Source organism: Neolamprologus multifasciatus, chromosome 16 (assembly GCF_963576455.1).
Source record: "Neolamprologus multifasciatus chromosome 16, fNeoMul1.2, whole genome shotgun sequence".
In the NCBI taxonomy this organism is placed as follows: Eukaryota; Metazoa; Chordata; class Actinopteri; order Cichliformes; family Cichlidae; genus Neolamprologus; species Neolamprologus multifasciatus.
Genome location: NC_140454.1, coordinates 31,792,564 through 31,814,609, shown reverse-complemented (window position 1 = coordinate 31,814,609; position 22,046 = coordinate 31,792,564). Strand labels below are relative to the sequence as shown.

Below are 22,046 nucleotides of genomic sequence, written 5' to 3'. Positions count from 1 at the left end.
TGCATTAAATGTACTGTCAGTGACAGAGTTTCACTCCTCAGGCTGAATCACATCTGAGCAATCAAAAGGCCAAACAAGGATTGATTTTGGCAAAATGTATCCTTTGACAGCTATTTAGGTCTTTATTAGTGTTTTTAATTCATCTCCATTCATAAACAATGAGCAGCAGAAGGAAGAGGAAGTCTTGGCCCTCATATATGCCAGCTTCATGGGAAGCTTTCCAAAACAGATCGGCGTTCATCTTTAGAGGCCAGATTCAGCAGACAATAGCCAATGAGATCACAGATTGCAGCAGTACAGAATGAACTGTGAGGTCATTGTCCGAATCCATGACAAATAATCTCAAACAAAAATCATATTTATTTTATTCCTTAAAAATCGTTGACGTTTTTCCCTCCAGTGATGCTCTCCAAACTATAAGCTGCCCAAATCATTAGAACCTTGAATTGTGTGTATGTAATCTTTCCAGTAATTATTTTGGCACACCTTGAAACATAATACTGTAATTGCTAAAGCTTAGAGAAGAAACAGCAAAATATTTGGGCTTTAGATTCTTTCGGTGGACCACACAGTATCAATAATTCAGACCTCACCCACTGTTTGAAAGAGAGAAAAAGAAAAATACTGCAAATGTTGCAGTGAAAACTGACCCACTGGACTGTGGCTTGGATCCAGCAGTACCATGTGTTGGAGGAGGGGGTTGTGACCCACTGTGCCCCCTCCTGGGCCCTCCCTGTCCAGTGCTGAAGATGCCAAGTAGGAGGGCAGGTGGGAGGGCAGGAAAGGAGGGGTCAGTGGAATGCCCTGCTGCAATGCAGGCAATGCCAGATGACTCTCGCCATCTTGGTGTCCCGATACCACCTACAAAGAGATTGAGACACAGGCAGGGAGAGGGAGAAAGAGATGTTAAGGTGGGGAAAGAAGGAAAGAATGAAGGCAATAACAAGACTGACAAGTTCAAATCCAGTTACAGACTCTGTAATATCCATTGTATTTCTAAGGAAACTAACCAATGGACCTTCTCCACAGTGATGAGAATAATTACAGTACAACTAATGAACGATTCGCTATAACTAATGTTATATCTAAAAGTTTGATCCTGTGGTATTTTCTTTTAAATGGACTCACAGTGCTAGAAGGTCCTGTGGCTGGCAGGCCCAGGGTGATGTTGGGCAGAGAGGGAGAGGTGTAGAGAGAGAGCTGGCTAAGTGACCCTTCCCGTGTTGCCAGCCTCTGGAGCAGCGAGGTCTGCAGACACATTCGCATCGACATAAATACAGTGCAGATCCAAGAAAACAGTGCTGTGTACAGTGCAAGACTTTTCCATCTCTCTCACACATACAAATGCACACACAGCCACGGGCACACAGTCATGGATATTAGATTCATTTAAATCTATTTACCACAATATGTAACCACAGCTATGGCATGAATAATCCAAATATAACATTAACCTAAAATCACAACTTCCCCCTAAAATTAAAAATGACTTTATGAAGACTTAAATGATGACACTGATTAAACAGATGTGGGTCTCTCTGCAGGTGAAGAATGAAGCCAAAGCTTAACAGCCAAAAACTGCAGTTCCTCAAACTGCCACTTGAGGCTGGCATCAAATGCACGTGAGTCCACAGAGAAGAACAGAATAGCAGAAATAAACATGTTTACATCCTGGCACCAACTCTTTTGGTCTTCCTACTTACTTTCCCCAATATGTCACCTGTATGGAGCTTTTTATACCTCGCCTAACACCAGAGATGGGCAGTAACACGTTACTGTAATCTGATTACTTTTTAGTAACGAGTAAAGTAAGGGATTACTATCGCAAAAACGGTAATTAGATTACCGTTACTTTCCTGTAGGAACGCTGCGTTACTGCGTTACTAAAACCATGATTTTTTGCGAGAATGTCTCATGACAGTGATGTAAGCGAGTGTGCCGTTTGTGACAACAGCTGTGTGCAGATCAACAATGGATCATATATCGAGTGCAGAGAGAGTATGAGCGTGCAGCGTTTAAAGCGTGGAAGTACTGACCTTACTTTGAGTTTGATTCCATAAAAAGTGACAAAAACATTAGTGTCCGCTGTGCGTGGGAAGAAAACTTCTTTTTACAGCGAAAAAACCCTAAACTTCCGAGCAAGCACCGAGTAGCTACGACGTAACGGGAAACTCACAGAGAAACTCGCGGATTCTTCCACTGACCGCGGCACACCTGCACCAGGGTAAACCTCCGCCTACCTCACTCCTGCTTTACAGGTGAAAATAGAGCAAAAGGACCGCTAGTCTTTGACTTTATTTATTTTCTGCTGTGTTTTACTTGCATCTATTTGAAAGACTGAGTGTAAACACAAAAAATATTTTATTTTATTTTATGTGCTGGAATGTGCAGAAAATAGGTTTAAATGTTAAACTAATTTCTTCCAGTCAGAGAATGTTGCATATAATTTAATTTTTGCTGGATGCATAAAGTTAAAAGATTAAAACGAATAAAACAAGTTTTAAAAAGAGACTTTTCCATTTGATTACATTTTGTATGATGATTATGCAGAAAAAGTAGAATTGGGCTGAAAGATCTATCGCTTTATCACCTATTCAGGTTGTAAATTGTGTTTTAAAAAAGTAACTAAGTAACTAAGTAATTAATTACTTTTGAAAATAAGTAATCAGTAAAGTAACGGGATTACTTTTTTGGGGAAGTAATCAGTAATTAGTTACTGATTACTTTTTTCAAGTAACTTGACCAACACTGCCTAACACCACAGGGACAGGCTGTGGTCCAGGCTCTTTTACACAGAGTTCGGTCATGAAAGGGTTACAGACCCAAAGAGACAGAAGCAACAAGGTTAACTTCAGAGTATACCTAACCTAGTGGGCTGAAGGCCACTGACGTATACCTGATGATTTTGGAGCTGAAGAGCCCATGCAAGACTTCTGAAAGTACCCCTCTTGTCTCTTTGGATGTAAAACATGTTTTTTATCCACTCGTGCGGCTCGTTATGAACTGTGAGATCACTTAAAAATTGCAGAATGAATAAAAATATGTCAATGGGATTCCAGGAACCACATTCAGAGACTCCAACTGTCTCAAGATGTGCAGAGTTCACCATTTTTGCACCTGAGAAAGTTTGTGATGTGGGTTATTTGTCCTTGAATTTTCTGTGTAGCCTGTATGACTCACACATTATGACTGTATTATCTAGGACTGATTCCTGGAGTATTATAAATAACACCGTTTTGTGTGATTACTCTATGAATTTAGCTCTCGGTCTCATTGCTGTTATTTATTGAAACAGCAGTGAGACCCTTTTCTAAGAAAGCTGGTTGTCTCTCTGGGCCTTGAACACTTGTGTCCTCTGACGCAGACTCTATCGCCCAGTTAAATGTTCTTAGAGTCATGTGGAAATAAAGGTGCGGCTGTTTGAAGCGACAGGTTTCTCTGAAGAGTGAAAATCTAGTATCATGTTCTTTTGTTACTTATCACTAATAAGCAGCTATCTGTGCATCTGTATAGTTTACTATTACAAACTGCTAACCACTTTTGGTAGCAGAGGTTGATGTCATGGTTAGGGATGGGTATCGTTTAGGTTTTATCCGATACCAGTACCAAACCGGTACTTTTGAAACGGTGCCGGTGCTTAAACGGTGCTCAAACCAGTGCTTAAAGAATGGAGAACACAAACTTTGTCCAAAAACCTCTCATGTTCAGCTGTTTTTTTGTAAAAAGATAACAATGTTAGCCTTTTCTGCAGCTATGGGGCATATATGGTATCACTCTTGGCTGGAAGCAGCTTAAACAATGGAAAAAACACAAACTTTGTCCAAAAACCTCTCATGTTTAGCTGTTTTCCTCTTTTTCTTTGGTCATTTTAGCCTTTTTGGCCAGGGTGAAGGGAGTATCTGCCATCAAACAAGAAGACAGCCGCATGTAACTACGACGGTGTTTGCTAGTTCACCTTACATGCATTAATGTAATAACGTGGTTAGCCTACTCAACGTAAATTACACACGAACAACATTAAGCTACTCGCCCAGAGAAGAACAGCTGCTGCTGCCATCATCATCCATCATTATTTCTGCTACACTGGCTGATGCCTCTATTAAAATAAATTAACACTGCAAATCCTGGTGTCCTGCTTCACAAACACACATGTGCATACGCTATAATTAGAGATGCCATGATGTTTACCTCTCCTGGACTGCTGCAGATTGTGATCCCATTCTCTGTGGGGATGTTACTGGAGCCATTGTTGGGGGAACTGGGACCTGAGCCTGGTGCACTGTTACATGCAGACTCTAGAGTACATACAATGAATAAAAAATGAATCACCTTTCTGCACTGAAATGCATCAAACTGGGTTACTATTTGTGATAGCACCTTAAAACAACAGTGACAGGAGTCCTTACCAGCGACGTCTAGGGGACGCTTCTTAGCAGTAGCAAGGGGTCCATCTTTCCTACGAAGCAGAGGGCTGCTGCGACGCTCCGTCACCTTCTGTTTTAGCCGAGAACGAAGCTTTAGGTTGGGCTCAGAGGCTGAAAAGACACAAATGTCCACACATTTCAATCCAGTTTAAACGATTTAGTGCCACGTCACTACAGCTGTCACCTCAAAGCATTTCATATTGTAACGTAAAGACGCTAAAATGTTACATCCTAAAGTAAATCAGACTTTCTTTGACTTAAACTCATGTCTGTTTGTAATGTCTATAACTGAAATAGCTGAGCTGCGACAGGGCTAGAGGCCTTTAATTTCCAACTAAAGCACCATTTCTAAAAATAAAATGTGTCACAGCTCAAGCTCGCCCCATAAATGACTTACAGTTTACACAGTTTCTCTAACCTGGCAGTCTGGCCCTCAGATTTGTGGGTCACACGGGTGGGAGCTCGTTTGTTGGCGTGTAGCGGTGCTAATGAGCTTGTCCCTATAGACCACACTGTATGCACCGGCTCACATATTTGGGAGCGGAGGTTTGCCATCACGATGTGACAGCGGGAAGCGGTGCAACACCAGGGGAAGCAGCCAAATGGTAGTTTCCTTGACCCCACGCTTAATGATGCTGCCTTCCACGCTCTGCTAATGAACACTGCTTGTTGCCAGACACTTCCAATTTAATACAAATACGAAAAATGAAAAGAAAACCGCCAGTGTTTTCAATTAGGTTTCTACGCAAATGCTGTGTGTGGCTCTGTCTGTAAACCGATGCTCCTGTTCTGGAATAGTGGTGTGGGAAAGCTCTACATGAGGTGCAGAGGCTTGTCAGAGGCAGGCGTACGGTATATCCGAGATTCCTGTCATGTCACGATCAGCGCCTGACATTTGGTGTCTCTGTCGTAGGCAGTTTACCAAACACAGGCAGTTTTATTCTCTCCTCCACTGGCTTCCTTCCGTTCATTTCGGTAAAGCAGGACGGTTGACCACCAGTTGACCCTATGACCTAGTATCAAACCGACCATGCCTCATTCATTAGCCTCAGAGAAGGAGGCGGGGCTTTTTGGTACAGCCAAGTGGAAGCGATTGATTCTTTGTGTAATGTGGAGATTTATTCTGCAGCAGAAGAATTATTCTGGGTCATTACAAACCCTCTGGCCCCTAGAATGCTAATCAAAGTAGGATAATGCACCAAGTTTTAATGTACTTCAAAGAGATGCTAGCTTTCATTATACCTTCTGGTCAGCGGGGATGAGATAAACTATCATGAATCTATAATGTCTAAGTACTTTTTCAAATGCACTCTCAATTTTAAGAGGAACAGTGCTGCAGAACTTATGAAAGTCAATTATTTAAAAAAGACCTCCTTCTTAGCGGAGGGCACTGTCCAAAGTCTTTGTTAAGACTCTCCCAGGGAGAGTGAGGATAAAATGCTATGCATTAGTTTAACAGGGGGAGACACTGGGAGAGTGAAGCCTGTGAGAAAAGGAGCGCAGTGCATTAAAGTTTTATTTTAAACTATGACATGCTGAACTGGAACAGCCTGACCATTCTCTCAGTGCTGTCACGATAATGATAACTGAAAAACGATAATAACTGCACGTCAGACTTTCTCTGCTTTAATAATCTTAAAGATTTAATCAACAAAACAGAACAAAAGTTGGCCTTTGTGTAGTTCTCAGCCATTAAAAAAGGCAATCAATATCAGTGTTATCTTTGTATGAATGCCAGCATTCACTGATGAAGTTTGTAGCTGTCATAAAAGAAAGCATTCAACATAACTGGTTTGCCTCACTGACTCTGTCTGGTTTAAACACGATTCAATTATTCGTTTAAATACTGGCAAGATTAAGATAACCGTGTGCTGAGAATCTATGAGAAACTGAGCTGATCTACCTCCATCAAAAGTAGTTTAATGCACAAAGTGCCTCTCAGAGTTTCAGGTCTACCTGTGGACTGAGTCACATGCCTCTGCTTGTTTATGTGTACTGATACATTAGTAATAACTAAGAAAAAGCTAAATAGTCATCAGATGCTAGCCGATGTTTCTGAGCCACTCTGTTGCTCTCAAACTGGAGCGTTTACCTCCCTGCAAGCATGCTCAAACACGATTGGTCAGTAGGATTTGAACTATAATCAGACTAAAAATAGACCAAAAAGTTTCTGCAATCAAAAATCCCTCTAGTCTGCAGATTGTGTACATGAGCAGCCAGGCGATGGAAACTGAGAAGAAAGAACCACAAAGGTAGTTACAGCAGACACAAGAGAGATGCATTCAAGGTCGGTTTTTGTGTGTGTGAGAGTTATTACGATAGGGAGCGCTAAAGGGAGCGGCTAGTGTGCGACCGCTACCGAAGGACAAGCTGGAGATTAGAAGGACGTTAAAGAGACGAGGAAGGAGGGTGAAGCAGGGTGTATGTCTTTGCTGGGCACCATTCACAATGGGAGTGTTCACCTCAGGACACAGTGACTTTGAAGGGTGTTAATGCCGACTGGGCAGAAGCACACCAGTGTGCACACGTGCGAACACACTCGCTGCAGAGGGCCCAGACTGGGTTTTTTTCTGCTGATGACAGCGTTTTATTGCAGCCTTTTGTGCCTCCTTCACCTCCATCCATGCCCTTCGATCTTTGGCTTAGTCTAAGAGCCCATTTCTCTGGAATTATTTCCTCTCCTGCTCCTTACTGTTGACTCTTCATGGACACACTGCTTGTTGGAGCTCTACTTGTTACAGTACTGCCTCGATTTTGTTTTTCTTTTTTTCAGATTTAGATCATCTCCCACCAGAGCAGGACATTAGGCAGCATAACTGTGTGGCCTTGTAGGTGTGATAATAGATGGGACCAGAAGGACTTTTATAACCTATATAACACATACTTTAAAAACCAACAGTCCGAGCATAATAAATGTGATATGGCATAACATATTTGAATTTAAAGCACATTTTATATCTTCTATCACCCCCTCAAAACATCCAGATGAAATTCTAGAAACGTCCTACCTGGATGCTTGACCGTGCATCAAGACTCCCCGACGTCACGTGGCTATATGAATCGTGCTGATGGTTTTCTGTTCACGGAACAGGACAAAAACTCTGATCCCTTACACTTCAAGTTATCCATTAAATCTCAGATTAAACATCTGCATATGTGGTATTTAATATTTTAATAGGGAGGTGACGGGGAAACCGGTTCTCAGATCTAAAACATATTGATCAGATGCTCATTTGTTTTGACAGAGAGGAGTCCCGGACTAAAGGAGTCAAGCCAGGGGAAGCCGTGCTGCTGTGCCAAGGAAAGGGAGGGAGGTTTATGGAAATCAATAGATCAGTTTGCTGAAACTCATCAACTGAGCTTCCGAGAAACATCATATGTGGATCTACATTAGATAAATGGATTAGATGGACACAGACACAAAGACATATAGACAAGCCTTTGTCTCATTTGCATGTGTTCTACAAAACATAAAAAGAAAATAAAGTCAATCGACTTTGATTAAGCAGTTCACTAAAGCCATTTTATGGCACGAAAAGACAGCATTGTGATTAAAAACCATAATTCAAGAAAAGATTTCTTGCGGGCACATTAAATAAATATGAACATAAGACACCAAAGAGCTCGCCAACAGTTTCCCTTTGATTATAAACACTGAGGTTTTCTCAGGGGAGACACAACTGTTAAAACCAGCGACAGCCGAGCCGTATATGAGAAGCGAGAATGAAAGAATGGAGTCATTTTTACAATTCGGCTATTTTACCGCCATTTGTAACATACCACAGCGACCCATAAGAGCATAGCGCAACCAATTCACATTCCAGCAACATCACAAACAGTCAGTCTTTTGCTTGATTTACCTTTTGTTTAGTTTAATATGTAGAAGTGCTAAGTGTTCATCCTGGGGTTAGATAGGAGCAATAAAGAACACAGTTAAACTCAAAGCTAGGATGTGACCTTCCTGACTACAGTCACCAGAGACATGCAGCTCATAAAGGAGAGTCAAAATGTAAAGCTGAGCAGGATAAAAGAAGGAAAAAGGAAAGTTCTGAATTGCATGCGGATATCCTGCATGCTTCGGCATTAGTGCAAAGTGTGTTATGGGAATGTCAGTGTGTGATCTCGTATGAAAGAGACAGGGAGGAATGGGGTCAGCATGACAAGTCTGCCTCTGTCGTGAAGGCCTTGCAGACTTCCTGCCGTAGCATTCAAAGTGGCCTTCTGTGTTCTAAGAGTCATCACCACAAAGCCCTCCATACTTGGACAATGAGCCCCTTTTGGAATATACTGTGTGCCTGAACTTGCTTGTCAAAAAATAATTTTTAATGCACATTCAGTGAACATAATAGGGCAAAAACGTCATGTGTGACAGCTCCAGCGTCAGCAGAGTGCACGACTGCGGCGACTGCTTTCACTCACTTCCTCCGAACACAGTTCACATATTCACTTCAGCCAGTCCTGCTCACTTCTGACACAACAGTTCCTCAGTAGCCGTATCTGTATGTCTATACGCAATCGAGTTTTCCATCTCTCGCTCTGGTTATATCGCGCGAGCAGAAATACCTTAAAATCCAAAACGCTTATCTTAAAGAGGTCTTTGCACGCGCGCTCTGATATATAATTAACTCCTCATTAAGCTTTGTGTCAGTGCTCAGTGGGAAGACTTTTTAAGTTGTGGATATTTCTCTAGGGGAAAATTCCTGAATTACATAAAGTGTCCCTGAAAGTTGAAACTCGCAGTGTGAGTTTTACGTGCCAGGAAAAATCATTGCTGCCTCCAATGCGCAGCAGGTGGGCAAGAGTGCAGAGTACACAGAGTTTGGCCTCCAGCTGTGAAAGCAGCCAGTGATACGGCCAAAGCAGCTGCTGACGCTAAGTGAATAATCACAGCTTGGCTGTGCTTATTATGGACAGATGGACAGAATCTGATGCAACCAAAAGGCAGTAAGTTTGTTTTACATTTCCTTCAGTGCTGTTTTGTTGACCGGAGCGATCCACGGTGTCTGTGAAGACGTGTGACCGAATGACTGAGTTAAAATCTACAGAGTTTTTCAAAGTAAAAGCTGACCTTAAACAAAAATGTTTCCACTCACATTTACTGTAAGACCTTGAAACCAAGACAAATGTTTTTTTCAGAACCATTTCAGGTGTCTTATCTTTGAGTTTGTGCTGGTTGCCTGACAACCTGCCCATTGTTGTCATTTCTCCTTTGGCTTTTCGTAAAAAAAAACAAACCCAAAACAGCAAAATCTAGAGCATAGGTGTCAAACTCTGGCCTGCGGGCCAAATTTGGCCCGCTATTAACGTTATGGCTATTAACGTTAGCCCGCGACCTTGTTCCAGTTTTGAATTTTGGCCCACTGTGTATTTGAGTTTGACACCCCTGATCTAGTGTGTATCTAGACAGACTCCGCCTCCAGTCCTCACGCAATGCTAAGCTAACGGACTACTAAGCAAACAGAGGGCTCTATTATCTTCAATCTTCCCTGTTATCTTTTTAAACAACGATTTTAAGAGCTCCCGTAATTTTTCATGTGGTTGATAACAAGTAAGACAAAACGTTCACGTTGCTAAATGAGGAAAAAGGAAGATCAGTGCAGCACTGTGGAAGTGTGGGGAATGTCAACAATCAACACAACTTCAGCAAAGCCTTCTGTACCGGTTTTGCGGAGAGGGAAGTCATCTTTTGAGTCGTATGTGCCCAGCATGGGATGGTTGTACGCCGACAGTGCCGTTTGTGGAGGTGAGCTCTGGTCCAAAGAGCTATGCTGAGTTTTTCTGCAAAAAACAAACAAACAACATCACAAAAAAGACGATTAAAAACATGTGGAAACTCTGCTCCGCCGGCTTTGTACACACGACACATTCCCAGCTCAATCAATTACTATACGTGACTTTTGATACTCGCATACCCACACACAAGCTTGTGTCTTCTCTACAAAGTCAGCTAGACACGTCAGAGCGTGGACAATGATGTGGGCGGAAGGAAGAAAGAGGTAAAGCTAGAGGGACAAAGCCTGAAAGCTGAAAACCTTTTTTTCCATTTTTCATTTTAGGAAAGTAAACGGGCTGAAAATGCACAGAGACAGAGGTGAAACAGAGAGGGAATACACGCATGAGAGAAGTGAGGAGAATGCCAACAGGTCAAACAAACGGAGAGAACCCTAAAGAAAGGGGAAACCGTGATAAGCGTGATTTATAGCGACTGGCAGCGCAGTCCTCCTGATTATTCCATCATCTCCTGCCTTGGCAGAAATGGTTGACTGCTTAAAGCCTCTTCAAATATTTAAAGCACAGGAGAGGTGCCATTGTCTTTTCTCTCTGCCCACTTCAAACATGCGCACACACCTCAAAGAGAGCTAGCTGTCAATCACTGACAACAAACACTGACAGGAAAAAAAAAGCCTCATCGCTTCAACGTTTTCTCTGCAGCTCGACTCAGAGAGGCTAATGCTGATGTTGGAAATTTGATGTGAACACAAAAGCACATCAATGACAGACGCCTACACAACAGGAGTTCATAACACCACGGGGTTCGCCATGTTTGCAAAGCCAGGATGATGAGAGGCTTTCATGTTGCTCATCACTGGTTTTTATGTTTGATATTTTTCCTAGTGTGGATTCTTTTTTTGCTCAGATTTAAAAAATTAAAAAATTAAAAAATTAAAAAAAGCAGCAACCAAACTCTTGTAAATGCACGAGAAATATCACATGCTGATGTTTTATAGCTCTGAATATTAAAGTTATTGAAATACTGATGTGAATTTTTTTTTAAAAAGTCAACATAAAGGATTTTCACTTTAATCAATCTACAAAGTCTGTATTAAACCACCTGATGTATGAAAGACCAGTCTGATGGTGGCAGCGAGAGCTGTTAATGACATGTTAATCCAAAACGTCGCATCCTGATTTCTATCAGAAGTAGAAAAGTGTACCACGGTATAACAGAGCCATCACTGTAGGGCTCAGGGGTTTGGGATTGTCATTTAATTCCTGACCCGTGTGAAGAAACTGCTCTAAAATTCTTTCATCTTTAAAATGTTTGACTTCAGAAGGAAGAAGGAGGAGGAGGACATCAAAACTCCACACAGATGGGCCGTGGTAACCCCGGCACCACGTTCACAATGGTACAGTCACACTAAGGAACACAGTAGTTGGAGATTGTGGCATAACCACAAGTTCATTGCAACTTCCGTGTGCAATGAACTTGAAATGGTTGGTTTGAAGGTGGAGGAAGTCTGTGACTACTCGCGGGCAGCCACCATCTTCAAACCGACTTTGTGTCAAGACAGCAACAAAACAGCAATAAGATGGAATTTAATCTGCTATCAGTTTTCCACCGAATTGGGTCAAGTAGTAAAATGTTTATTCACTGAGATGAACTGGCAAAAAAAACCATGCAACACTCGGAAATTCACTTTCACTACTTACACAGCCAAACAGATTCAGGAATTCCTCCACAAATTGTGACGTAGTTGTTGCAGAACGTGTGCAAAAACAAAAACACTCACCCATACCAGTAGCGTGGGTCACTGGGCAGACAGTGGTTTAGGTTTCGCTGAGCCAAGGCTTTCTTTTTGCTCAGGACAAACTCCTGAAGTCGCATCTTTACCTCTGTACTGGCGACTGCACCTGCACAGCAACACAGAGACGGGCAGAAGAGTAAGCAAGCGAACATTTTTCAGCACCGCCACGTCCTTCCCAACCAAAACACAAAGAAACTTTTGCCCTACGTGAGCTGCTGCCATATTATCCAGTCTGTGACACTAGGAAGATTATAACTACATCCATTCATACTTTGACAGATAATGGCAATCTGAGTTCTACAATCAGAGTGCACAATCCTGCATTAGAGTGTCACTGAAATCCCACTGAGACCATTGCAGCGCTACGTAACCTGCCTCGAAGACGTGCATCACGAGTTTCACTCTGCTCCTGGTCTCTGCTCAATTACCAACCTCCTCTCACAGCAACAAACAAATTATCAAGGGAGGGAGACAGAGGCAGGTGAGAGGGAGGGAGAGATGAAGAGCGAGGGAAGCCGGGCTTAAAAAACTGGTTTCAGAACGTAGAGAATAGAGTCGAGGTGTGTTTTCATTAGAATGTGACAGTAGGAGTGATAACAGGTGACGTGTCGAGCCTCAGAGCAGAAGTGCTAAATTCGCTGTGTGAAAATGACAACAGCTAATACATGTTCCCTAAATTATAGTGCAGCTGGAAGTGCTGACGTCCCAATATGTCTGCTTTGCCGCTGAAGCAAATTGGCTTTTATGAGACTGCCTTCGATGCAATTTAGTGCAGTACTTAACAAAGCTTCCTCTGTTTGCAACCCAATGCTTTTTCCATAGACGTCAAACTGTAGGCTCACTCTGCTCAGCGCAGAATGATTGAGAAAAAGGGCATTACTGGAAAAAAATAATGGCTCTGAAAAGTGGGGGTCCATACACTGTGTATGTAAAATGGTAAATGGCCTGTATTTATATAGCGCTTTTCTAGTCCCTAAGGACCCCAAAGCGCTTTACACAACCTGTCATCCACCCATTCACACACACATTCACACACTGGTGATGGCAGCTACATTGTAGCCACAGCCACCCTGGGGCGCACTGACAGAGGCGAGGCTGCCGGACACTGGCGCCACCGGGCCCTCTGACCACCACCATAGGCAACAGGTGAAGTGTCTTGCCCAAGGACACAACGACCGAGACTGTCCAATGCGGGGCTCGAACCGGCAACCTTCCGATTACAAGGCGAACTCCCAACTCTTGAGCCACGATCGCCCCTGTATGTATATATATATTCTAGTATTATATCAGTACAAATACAGAAACACGTGAGTCATTTCCTCCTCGTTAAACTGTGTTTACGGTCGTATCCAAAACCTCGTTTTGTTCATTTACAGACATGAAAATGCGCACAAACACACAGCAGCATGGATGAATGCATACTTCCTATATTACAAGAGTGATTCAAGTATAAGTGGAGAAGCAATTTAGTAAAGTGTGGCTCAGAAATGTCACCGAAAGGGCAAGTTTATAAACAAAGTGCCATTCAACAAGGAAATTCAAAGTCAATTACGCAGTGAGTCTTTCATACGTTTACTATTTAGCTGTAACAATTAGAAACACAATTAGCTTGATGCTGCTAAAATAATAAGGAATTACATTTTATTTTAAAGGAGACTTCGAATATTTTGAGTAGAGGAAACAATAGAGATGATCTTGCTCTGTCTCAGTTGTTATTGGTGAGTACAGAGATTAAATAACTGATGCAAGGATGTCTAAAGAAATGATACCAGACCAGCATTGGACCAAGAAATATGTTTAAAGGGAATAAAAAGAGAGAGAGAACATTGCCTGGTTCAGTTTTATTGCTGTCATTTTATTTCGCAATCAGTCCGCCTGTAGAAAAACTGACGACATGTCTTTCTGCACGACGTCTCGCCCCTCTAACCCTGTCTTGGCTGTCTTATTATGATATACCCTGCGGTGAATGTGTGAGGTCAGGCTGTTCTGACTGCTGTGCTGTAACTGCAGGTGCTGTGACAGAGGGGCTGCGAGGGCCGAGCTCCTCTGACACCTGCTGTGATAATATGACACAGTGTTTCTGCACAGGTACAGCAGACGTTGGCAGCGCACAGCAGAGCAAATATGCGCTCGGTCGAACACGAAGACTTTGTTCATAACACCTTTGATCCCACTGCGGAGTAAATCCAAGCACCGAACTGACTATTTTGGCCATACGTTACCTTCTTACAGTAACGCTGTGCACATTTTTGATGAAGATCTCTTGGTCGCTTTCTTTAAAAATAATTCTCTGTGGCAGTCGCTACTCACTCTCTTGTCCCCTCTCCTTGTTTTTGAGCTGTTGGAGTTTGTGTTCCCGCTGCTGCTTCTCCAGCTGCTCCTCGTGACGTTGTTGCTCCATCTTTCTGTGGTGCTCCAACAGTTCTTGTTGATGCTTGAGCGCCAGTAACTCCTGTTGGTGCTGAGAGAAGGACGAGGAGAGTAAAGAAGAATCAGTATGAGCTGAAAAGACTTAGCCGTGGTGATCTGCAGATAAATAAATAACATCACAGACAGCAAGAAAGACTGAGTCTGAAAAGCAAAGCTAATATAGAATGGCATTATTTTTAATGGCCACAAGGGGGCGACAGCTGTGGTTCCAGTCCTACAGAAGTCTATGGGGAAACGGTTCTCTGTAAACACTCTCCTGATGAATTTATGGGCTCAGTCACTCATTTGGGGTCATACTGAAACTTTTTGTACTCCTCCCCAAGTGGAGGAGTTCAAGTATCTCGGGGTCTTGTTCGCGAGTGATGGGAGAAGGGAGCCGGAGATCGACAGACGGATTGGGGCTGCAGCTGCAGTAATGCAGACGCTGCACCGGTCCGTCGTGGTGAAGAGGGAGCTGAGTGTAAAAGCGAAGCTCTCAATTTACCGGTCGATCTATGTCCCTACCCTCACCTATGGCCACGAGCTGTGGGTAGTGACCGAAAGGACGAGATCGCGGATACAAGCGGCAGAAATGAGCTTCCTCCGAAGGGTGGCTGGCCTCTCCCTTAGAGATAGGGTGAGAAGTTCGGCCATCCGGGAGGGGCTCATAGTAGAGCCGCTGCTGCTCCACATCGAAAGGAGCCAGCTGAGGTGGTTTAGGCATCTGATAAGGATGCCTCCTGGGCGCCTCCTGGGTGAGGTGTTCCAGGCATGTCCCACTGGGAGGAGGCCCCGGGGCAGACCCAGGACACGCTGGAGAGATTATATCTCTCGGCTGGCCTGGGAACGCCTTGGTGTTCCCGCGGATGAGCTGGAGGAGGTGGCTGGGGAGAGGGAGGTCTGGGCCTCTTTGCTTAGGCTGCTGCTCCCCGCGACCCGGCCCCGGATAAAGCGGATGAAGATGGATGGATGGAAGGATGGATGGACATTTTTGTTATTTTATTTTATATTGGATTATCCGGAATATGCTTGTTGGCAAGCAACCTGTAACGACCTGTGTGTCGCTAGCCAGTAAGGAAGAGGGTTTCACGGTCACTCTGCTGTCACATCCAGGTTCAAAGCGGGTGGCATCGAGGTAGCTACGCCCGTTAGAGATGCAGTCAGGCCAAAATGACAGTCGTTGTTACCTTTTGGTTTTGTGGTCATGGCAACACAGTCAGGTTTTTTGGGGGGGTTTTCAGCTGGGTGATTTGCTGAAAAACGTACCAGCACTAGATCAGATTACACCAGCACACACACTTAAATTCAATTTGTTTCTGTTTGCCCTTCACGAGGCATATTTCTGCTGAGTACAGCTCTACAGTATCCGAGGAAGATTTCCCGCCTCACCCCCATCCAGCTTTCTCTCTCTCTCTCTCTCACACACACACACACGCACACAGAAGGGAGGAGAGGAAATTTTCTCCTCTCCATCTTCATCACAACACCTCACCTTGACATGCTCCTGCATCTGGGCTTCATGTTGTCGTGATAGCTGTTCATGTTGCCTCTGAAACTCTGCGATGAGTAGCTGCCTCTGGAGCTGCTGCTTGTGTTTAAGAGCCACCAGCTCCTGCTGCAGGTGCTGCTCCTGCTGGCCTGTGGGAGGTTTCGGAGACGCGATTACTCAGCGCATCTACATCTACGGGCTGGAATGCCGCAAGATAAGCCGAGACTTACTAATGACTGGTCCGCGGCCTGTCTCAGTAGACGTGGAGGTGGGTGGCGTGGGGTGGGGTGGAGGAACCAAGCCAAAGGAGGGCTGCTGCTGGTGGTGGTGAGCGTGGTCCACTATGCGCAGATCCATGGGAAGGATGGCTGTGGCGGTGGAGGGCAGCGCCGCTGTGCTCACGTCCACTGAAACAGCAGGGAGTCAGAAAATTTTATTATATGTTCACATTAAATTTGTAACTATTTAAAGATCATCTTACATCATGTCCTCTTTGATCCAAATGAGACAGACGGACACTTGTTACATCAGATGTCCAAACTCTCTGGCCGTGCCAGCTGCACTCATCATTACACTTCATAGTGCTCGCGGCTGCTTGTAACGTAGCACTGAGAACTTAAGTCTGTTTTTATAGCTGTACACAGCAGATAAGAGCATTAGGGACACAGCGAAAGCATAAAATTTGTCTGAGATTTTGAAAGCCGGAGATCATCAGAGCATCAGTGTAAGCGGCAGAGGGAGAAAACGTGTTTATGTAAATCCATACAAACATCAGAGAGCGAAAACACCGCCCATCCCACCCCAACATGAATTTCACAGCAAGGATTTGCGCGCGTCTGCGTTTCGCCTTGTTACCGTGTGTGTGTGTGAGCAGAACTGCTTGTGTCGCAGCCGTCACAACTTCAGACGTGCCACTGTAAAGAAAAAGGTCGCAGGAATCGACTTTTTAAACCTCACGACAAGGTGTTAAAATATTAGCAGGCAGGAATAAACCGTAAAGACCCATCTGTTTTTGTTGCTTCCTTTATGATTTACTCAGTCTGCATCATTTAATCTGCTTTATAGGAATAATCCAGCGAGGTCGCACAGGGCCCCGTGATAAATGAAAGGTAATGCCCTGCTTCAACACCCCTGCTTGTCATGCAACAGCTCAGGGTACGAGTGCAATCAGATTAGTTCTCTACAAGCAAACAACACAGCAGCTTACACACAAAAAGTAGCACACCAGGGAAACGAGAAAAAAAAAATCAAATTCTGTGCCTTGATCTTTGAATAAAACATGCTGTGATCAAACACCGTTAGCACGCTACTCCTTTCAATCCAAATTGCAGATTCAGTTTTTGAAATAAGCCTTTTATCTTTGCAGCGTTGCAAATAAATTCTGACTTATACATCAAAACCTCACGTGCACCATTTGGTCTACTCGGATCAATATCTGCTGCGTGGAGAAGCAGCTTGCACCACGCCGAGCCCTCCACCAGCGATCAATAACCTAAAACCAGCGCGAAGGCTCCCCAGCCTATCGTGGATGTTCTGGCATCCCTGGTGGCCAATGAGGTGGCGATGAAGTTGCAGTTACTTGCAGGAAAGGTCCAATGACATCTTTGGTACTGGGCAGGTTTTCAGTGCGGGGAGAAACTTGACACCACCCAATGGGACAGCATGGGAGAGAAGAAGGGTGTGGCTAGGCCAGACTTGCTGGTGCTTCGCTGGTGCACACGTGTGTGCGTTTGGTTGTATCACTGCTCTTGTAGGGACTTGTTTATAGGCTGGACATTAGAAGTTCTGTTAAATCCTTCAGTTGGAAAAGATGAAAAGGACTAGGCTTAGAATTAATTAGGCGAGGGTGGAGGTTTATTTAAAGACTTAAGAGTTCACCATCCAGCTGCGCCACTCTTAAAAAAAACATAACACCAGGTGAATTTGGCAGCGTTTACTGTGACGGGTGAGTCATCTGCGTCTACATGCAGGAGCCTCATTAGAGGACCACAGTGACTGCCACGTTGAGTGGAAAGAGTCGGTCCCAATCAACCATGTTATCCAAACAAAGCCAGCCGCACTGAACCATGTTCAAACTCAGCCCCCTTCTCACCTCTCACGCAAACATTCACACAAACACGTCAGCTGTTTACACACATATTTAATAAGCAATAAACATCAAAACAAAACGTTTTGTTTGACCATCAGTGGTGACAAACATGAATGGAGCCGGACCTCAATTACTGCCTCCTCAACTGTAAATTTTCTCCCATGAACTTAGGTGAGTGGCACAAATGTCCTGTAAACAGGCCTCTGGCACACGCTCTCAAACACACACACACACACACACGATCCCTTCACAGCAAAGTACAAATTCAGCTATCCAAACTTTCATGCAACCCTATGGAATCCTTAGATGTTTATTACTAAACAATAAAACAACAAACGCAGCTGTCTTGCATGACCTGAAATGAGATATGAAGTAACTCATGTTTTCGCAGCACAGATTAGTAAACTAACACGTGAAACTTATCAGACACACACGTTTTGCCAACAAGCTGACACTTAATGCCACGATTCACAGACAAACACAGCAGAGCGAGTTTCTCAGCCAAAAACACGCGCCAAAGAACCAAAATCATTTTTAGCCAAAAACGGTGCTAAAATTGTGCCACAGCAGTCCCCCTCTCCCCACCTCGGAGCAGCTGGTCCTGAATATACTCTTGTCCCTGTAATGCATATTCCTTTGTGCGGTTTGTGTTGTGCAAACAGCGTTTTAGAAGCACTGGGTTACCTCTGTGCGTCTACATGCGAAGCAATTTTAAAAGCCAAATGCCTTTGTATGTTTTATTATGTTAACATGGCCGGCCACTTACGGAGCTGTGATCAATGGCCAAGTGCAAGGCTAAAGCCAGGCAGCAAAATAAACTAATTACAGCTACTTATCCTCAAACTGAGGGGCTACTAGTGCCGACGGCCAGGAAGAGACAGAGATGGAGAGAAATAGGGAGGCGGTGTAATAATCATCGCTTCGACCAGCTACTCCGAGGCTAACCACACTGGGCTGCCACATTAAGACTGCACTGAGAGCTATTGCTGGCTACAGATTGTGTTGTTAGCTACACAAAGAGACGCAGGAAGATAAATAAGGATTATGTACCAACACAGTCTATACCCAAACTGCACAGACTCGGAGAAGTTGTTCCAGTGCCCGGAGAGAATGTTTTTGCTCCTATGGTTTCATGAGAGAAGATGCACTTAAGACTGTAATGCTGACAGGATTGTGTGTCTTTAGGGGCTGAAACTATTTTCTTTAATTATCCAGACACAATTATGCTTTGGATCATTAAAAAGAGGGCTGTCAAAAGTTTGGAGCTCCAAGGAAACATATTTGCGTCACTAACAGTTCACAGTCAAGCTGGCACGGCTCTCAAGGATCGCAGTACTGTTACAGTTGCACCGTGACGAAAACACCAGCAGCTCTCCTAATAAGAAACCTCAGAGGCATGTTTATAGTAAACAAAGCCTTGTCAATGGCGGCAGACAAACAGGGCGACATACAGCCCTGGGAGAAGCCACCTGTGAAGTAATTAGCCCAGCTTACACTGATCGCACTGTGTGAATATGGCATTGGCTTACGGGGAGGAGAGGTGCTTTCGTAACAGCTGACTCACCCCGACAACAACGGACGTGATAATGCAAAGATTCTCGCTGCAGATTTGGATGAGCAATTCAGAATGAATGCTAACAGATGCTTCCTGAAATAAAGGAATAAAAATACTAGCGCTATTATTACGCACTGATTTCTATCTCGAGCATATGTGCACGTGTGGAGGCTACTGCTGCGGCTCTTGCAACCTTGTTGCACAAAACACTGCAAATTATAATAAAAAAATAAAGTCTTTTTTCAAATAATTCACAAATGAAGTTGGCTGTAAATGTCCTTAAGCCCCAGGACGTCTCTTTAAAACTATAAAAGGCAAACGTAAGATAAACTCTGGTCGATCTCAAGACAGGAAATTGTGTTTACTTTGTAGAAATCGTTCAGGATGGAGAGTTCATGACTGAAAGCAACGAAACCCAACATAAACAAAACTCTTGACATGCAAGGCTCTGCCTCCTCTTCTCTCTCTCTTATCTCCTCATTCATCACCGTGTCCCTCAATGTACCCCTCCCTCCTTCCGCTCATCATCACCCCCCCAATCAGGCTAAGATTATGGATCACACAGAGTTATTTATAGACGAGGACTCCCAGAGGAGTTCCTCGCCCCACTGGGCTCCTGTGCACTCAGAAAGCCCCATGCATGTTTACTCACAGCTTAGAGAAACTAAGAGTGCAAGCTCATTCACAGTTCCAACAGAATGAGCAAATGTCAACACAAGCCTCACAAATTTAGAATGAACAGCAATCGCTGACATAATGTCAACCCGCTGCGAGCCCAGCAGACTCAGGTGCTCACAGAGGAGGGAGGCAAACACCATGGTGACTGCTGGGACTGTGGCCGGTGGTTGGTCGGACAGTGGAGAAGGGGCGGGGCTTGAGGTGGAGGGTGAACCAATGACGGTAGGCAAGCGATTCAACAAACGATCTGCATGTGCATTTAGCTCAGTGCTTTACTGTCAAGTCCGGGGTGGGTGGGTGTGACTGTTGATGTCTGCCTCTGCATGTCCCAGTAGCATGGTAACATAGCCACCAAAAACCTGTGGGTTTTTTCTGCTTCCTCCTTTCTCTGGCAATATTTCCCCAGATTAACTTATAAAAAAAACAAAATGCATTTAGTACTAAAGTGTTCTCTTAGGAGACAAAGAGATACAAAAAGTGTTTACTGGCACTTTTCAAAGAGCTAGCTGTGTCACAGCACTGTGATTTTAAATGTCAAAGCTGGAGTAAACTGAGATAAATTAAAGACCCCACATGTGAGCCAAGGCAGACAGCAGCAGAGTCAAATGGTGATACGGGATGCAATCTAACATTCAGTCCTTTCTGTTCATATGTCGAGCAGTAGTCCCAGTGAGCTTACACACTAACTTCCATGCATTTTGCTCCACACATGCACGCAAATGCACACTTATGTGCACAATAGACTGTGCGGAAGGACAGACGCAGCCACTGCCATCTGCTCCATTCAGTTAAAGGCTGCGCTGAGCGAGCCTCCATACATCAGTGCCATTCAACAAACACTGCCACTACTCCGAGCCGCACACCCACACGCACAGCAAATGAACACGCGCACACACGAACATGCACTCACTCCCTAAGTGAACATATACACGTAACACAGCAACACATCCACAGGCAAAACGAGAGTCTGCATAAACAAATGCACGCCTGTTGATCACTTAATGTACAATCAGCACACTGTGCACTGAATCAACTCTGTGAAAGAAGACTCCAACAACACATCCTTTACACAAAGGAAAACCACAACAAACCTACAAGCCGGCCGAGCACAACTACACGAGGATAACATAAAGCACTTCACTACATGCGGTTTGAACAGTAATTCTCTGCATAACAGGAACAGCTCTTACCCATCAGTTATGCCGTGCTGCGCTGTTCTTGCACGTTTGAGAGTGGCGTACAGTATCTGAGCGAGAGAGAGACAGAAAGTGCGTTTGTAGCCAAAAGTGCGAGTGAGAAGAGATGGCGTTAAAGTCCACGGCAGCACACAGACACAGCAGACCGGCCCGGGTTAGGTCCTAACAACAAATCTTTCTCCCTCTCGGTCTTTCACACAGTCCGTCTCTCACTCTGTCGCCTCTCTCTGCTCCTCTCTGACGTGTTTTGCTCTGCCCTCCAGCTGCCACTCTCCCTCCCTCCCTCTGCTCCTCCGGTCCCCTCCCACTCACTCTCTCTCCCACTCTCTCTCCCTCGGCTCTCAGTGACATCAGGGGGCAGTCTCGGGCATGTTGAGCATTTTATTACAGTCACTCTCCCTCTTCTAACACACCGGCAAACACTCTGTCTACATTCCTATTTCCCTACACCACCTATGAGTTCGTGCACTAAATCTGCATTTTTGGACTAAACAGAGCCAACTTGTACTTACCCACGCTTACACATTTATTAACAGACACACACACACTTTATGTAAAATCCTCCTACACACCAGGAACCTTACAGCATAGACAGTCGCTTTCTGTGAAGCTGGTTTGACAGTAGCAATACATTACAACCACTGAAGACACACATACGTCACAGACATCTGTCTCTGTTC

At 44.2% G+C, this 22,046-nt stretch overlaps 1 protein-coding gene across 4 annotated transcripts in view; it reads right to left on the bottom strand.

Annotated features, from left to right (window-relative positions):
- The window catches only part of hdac4 (histone deacetylase 4), a 148,316-nt gene that overhangs the window by 46,149 nt on the left and 80,121 nt on the right, over positions 1–22,046 (bottom strand). For 3 of the 4 annotated variants that reach the window (XM_085135190.1, XM_085135189.1, XM_085135191.1), the window contains 9 exons: positions 16,079–16,255; positions 15,852–15,997; positions 14,261–14,411; positions 11,936–12,056; positions 10,084–10,202; positions 4,407–4,535; positions 4,189–4,295; positions 1,129–1,248; positions 651–861 (listed from right to left, as the gene is read on the bottom strand). In XM_085135190.1, coding sequence (XP_084991316.1) covers positions 651–861; positions 1,129–1,248; positions 4,189–4,295; positions 4,407–4,535; positions 10,084–10,202; positions 11,936–12,056; positions 14,261–14,411; positions 15,852–15,997; positions 16,079–16,255 — 1,281 coding nt within the window. Of the gene's footprint in view, positions 1–650; positions 862–1,128; positions 1,249–4,188; positions 4,296–4,406; positions 4,536–10,083; positions 10,203–11,935; positions 12,057–14,260; positions 14,412–15,851; positions 15,998–16,078; positions 16,256–21,360; positions 21,648–22,046 lie in introns of those variants that run through there. The other variant, XM_085135192.1, reaches the window with a different exon arrangement.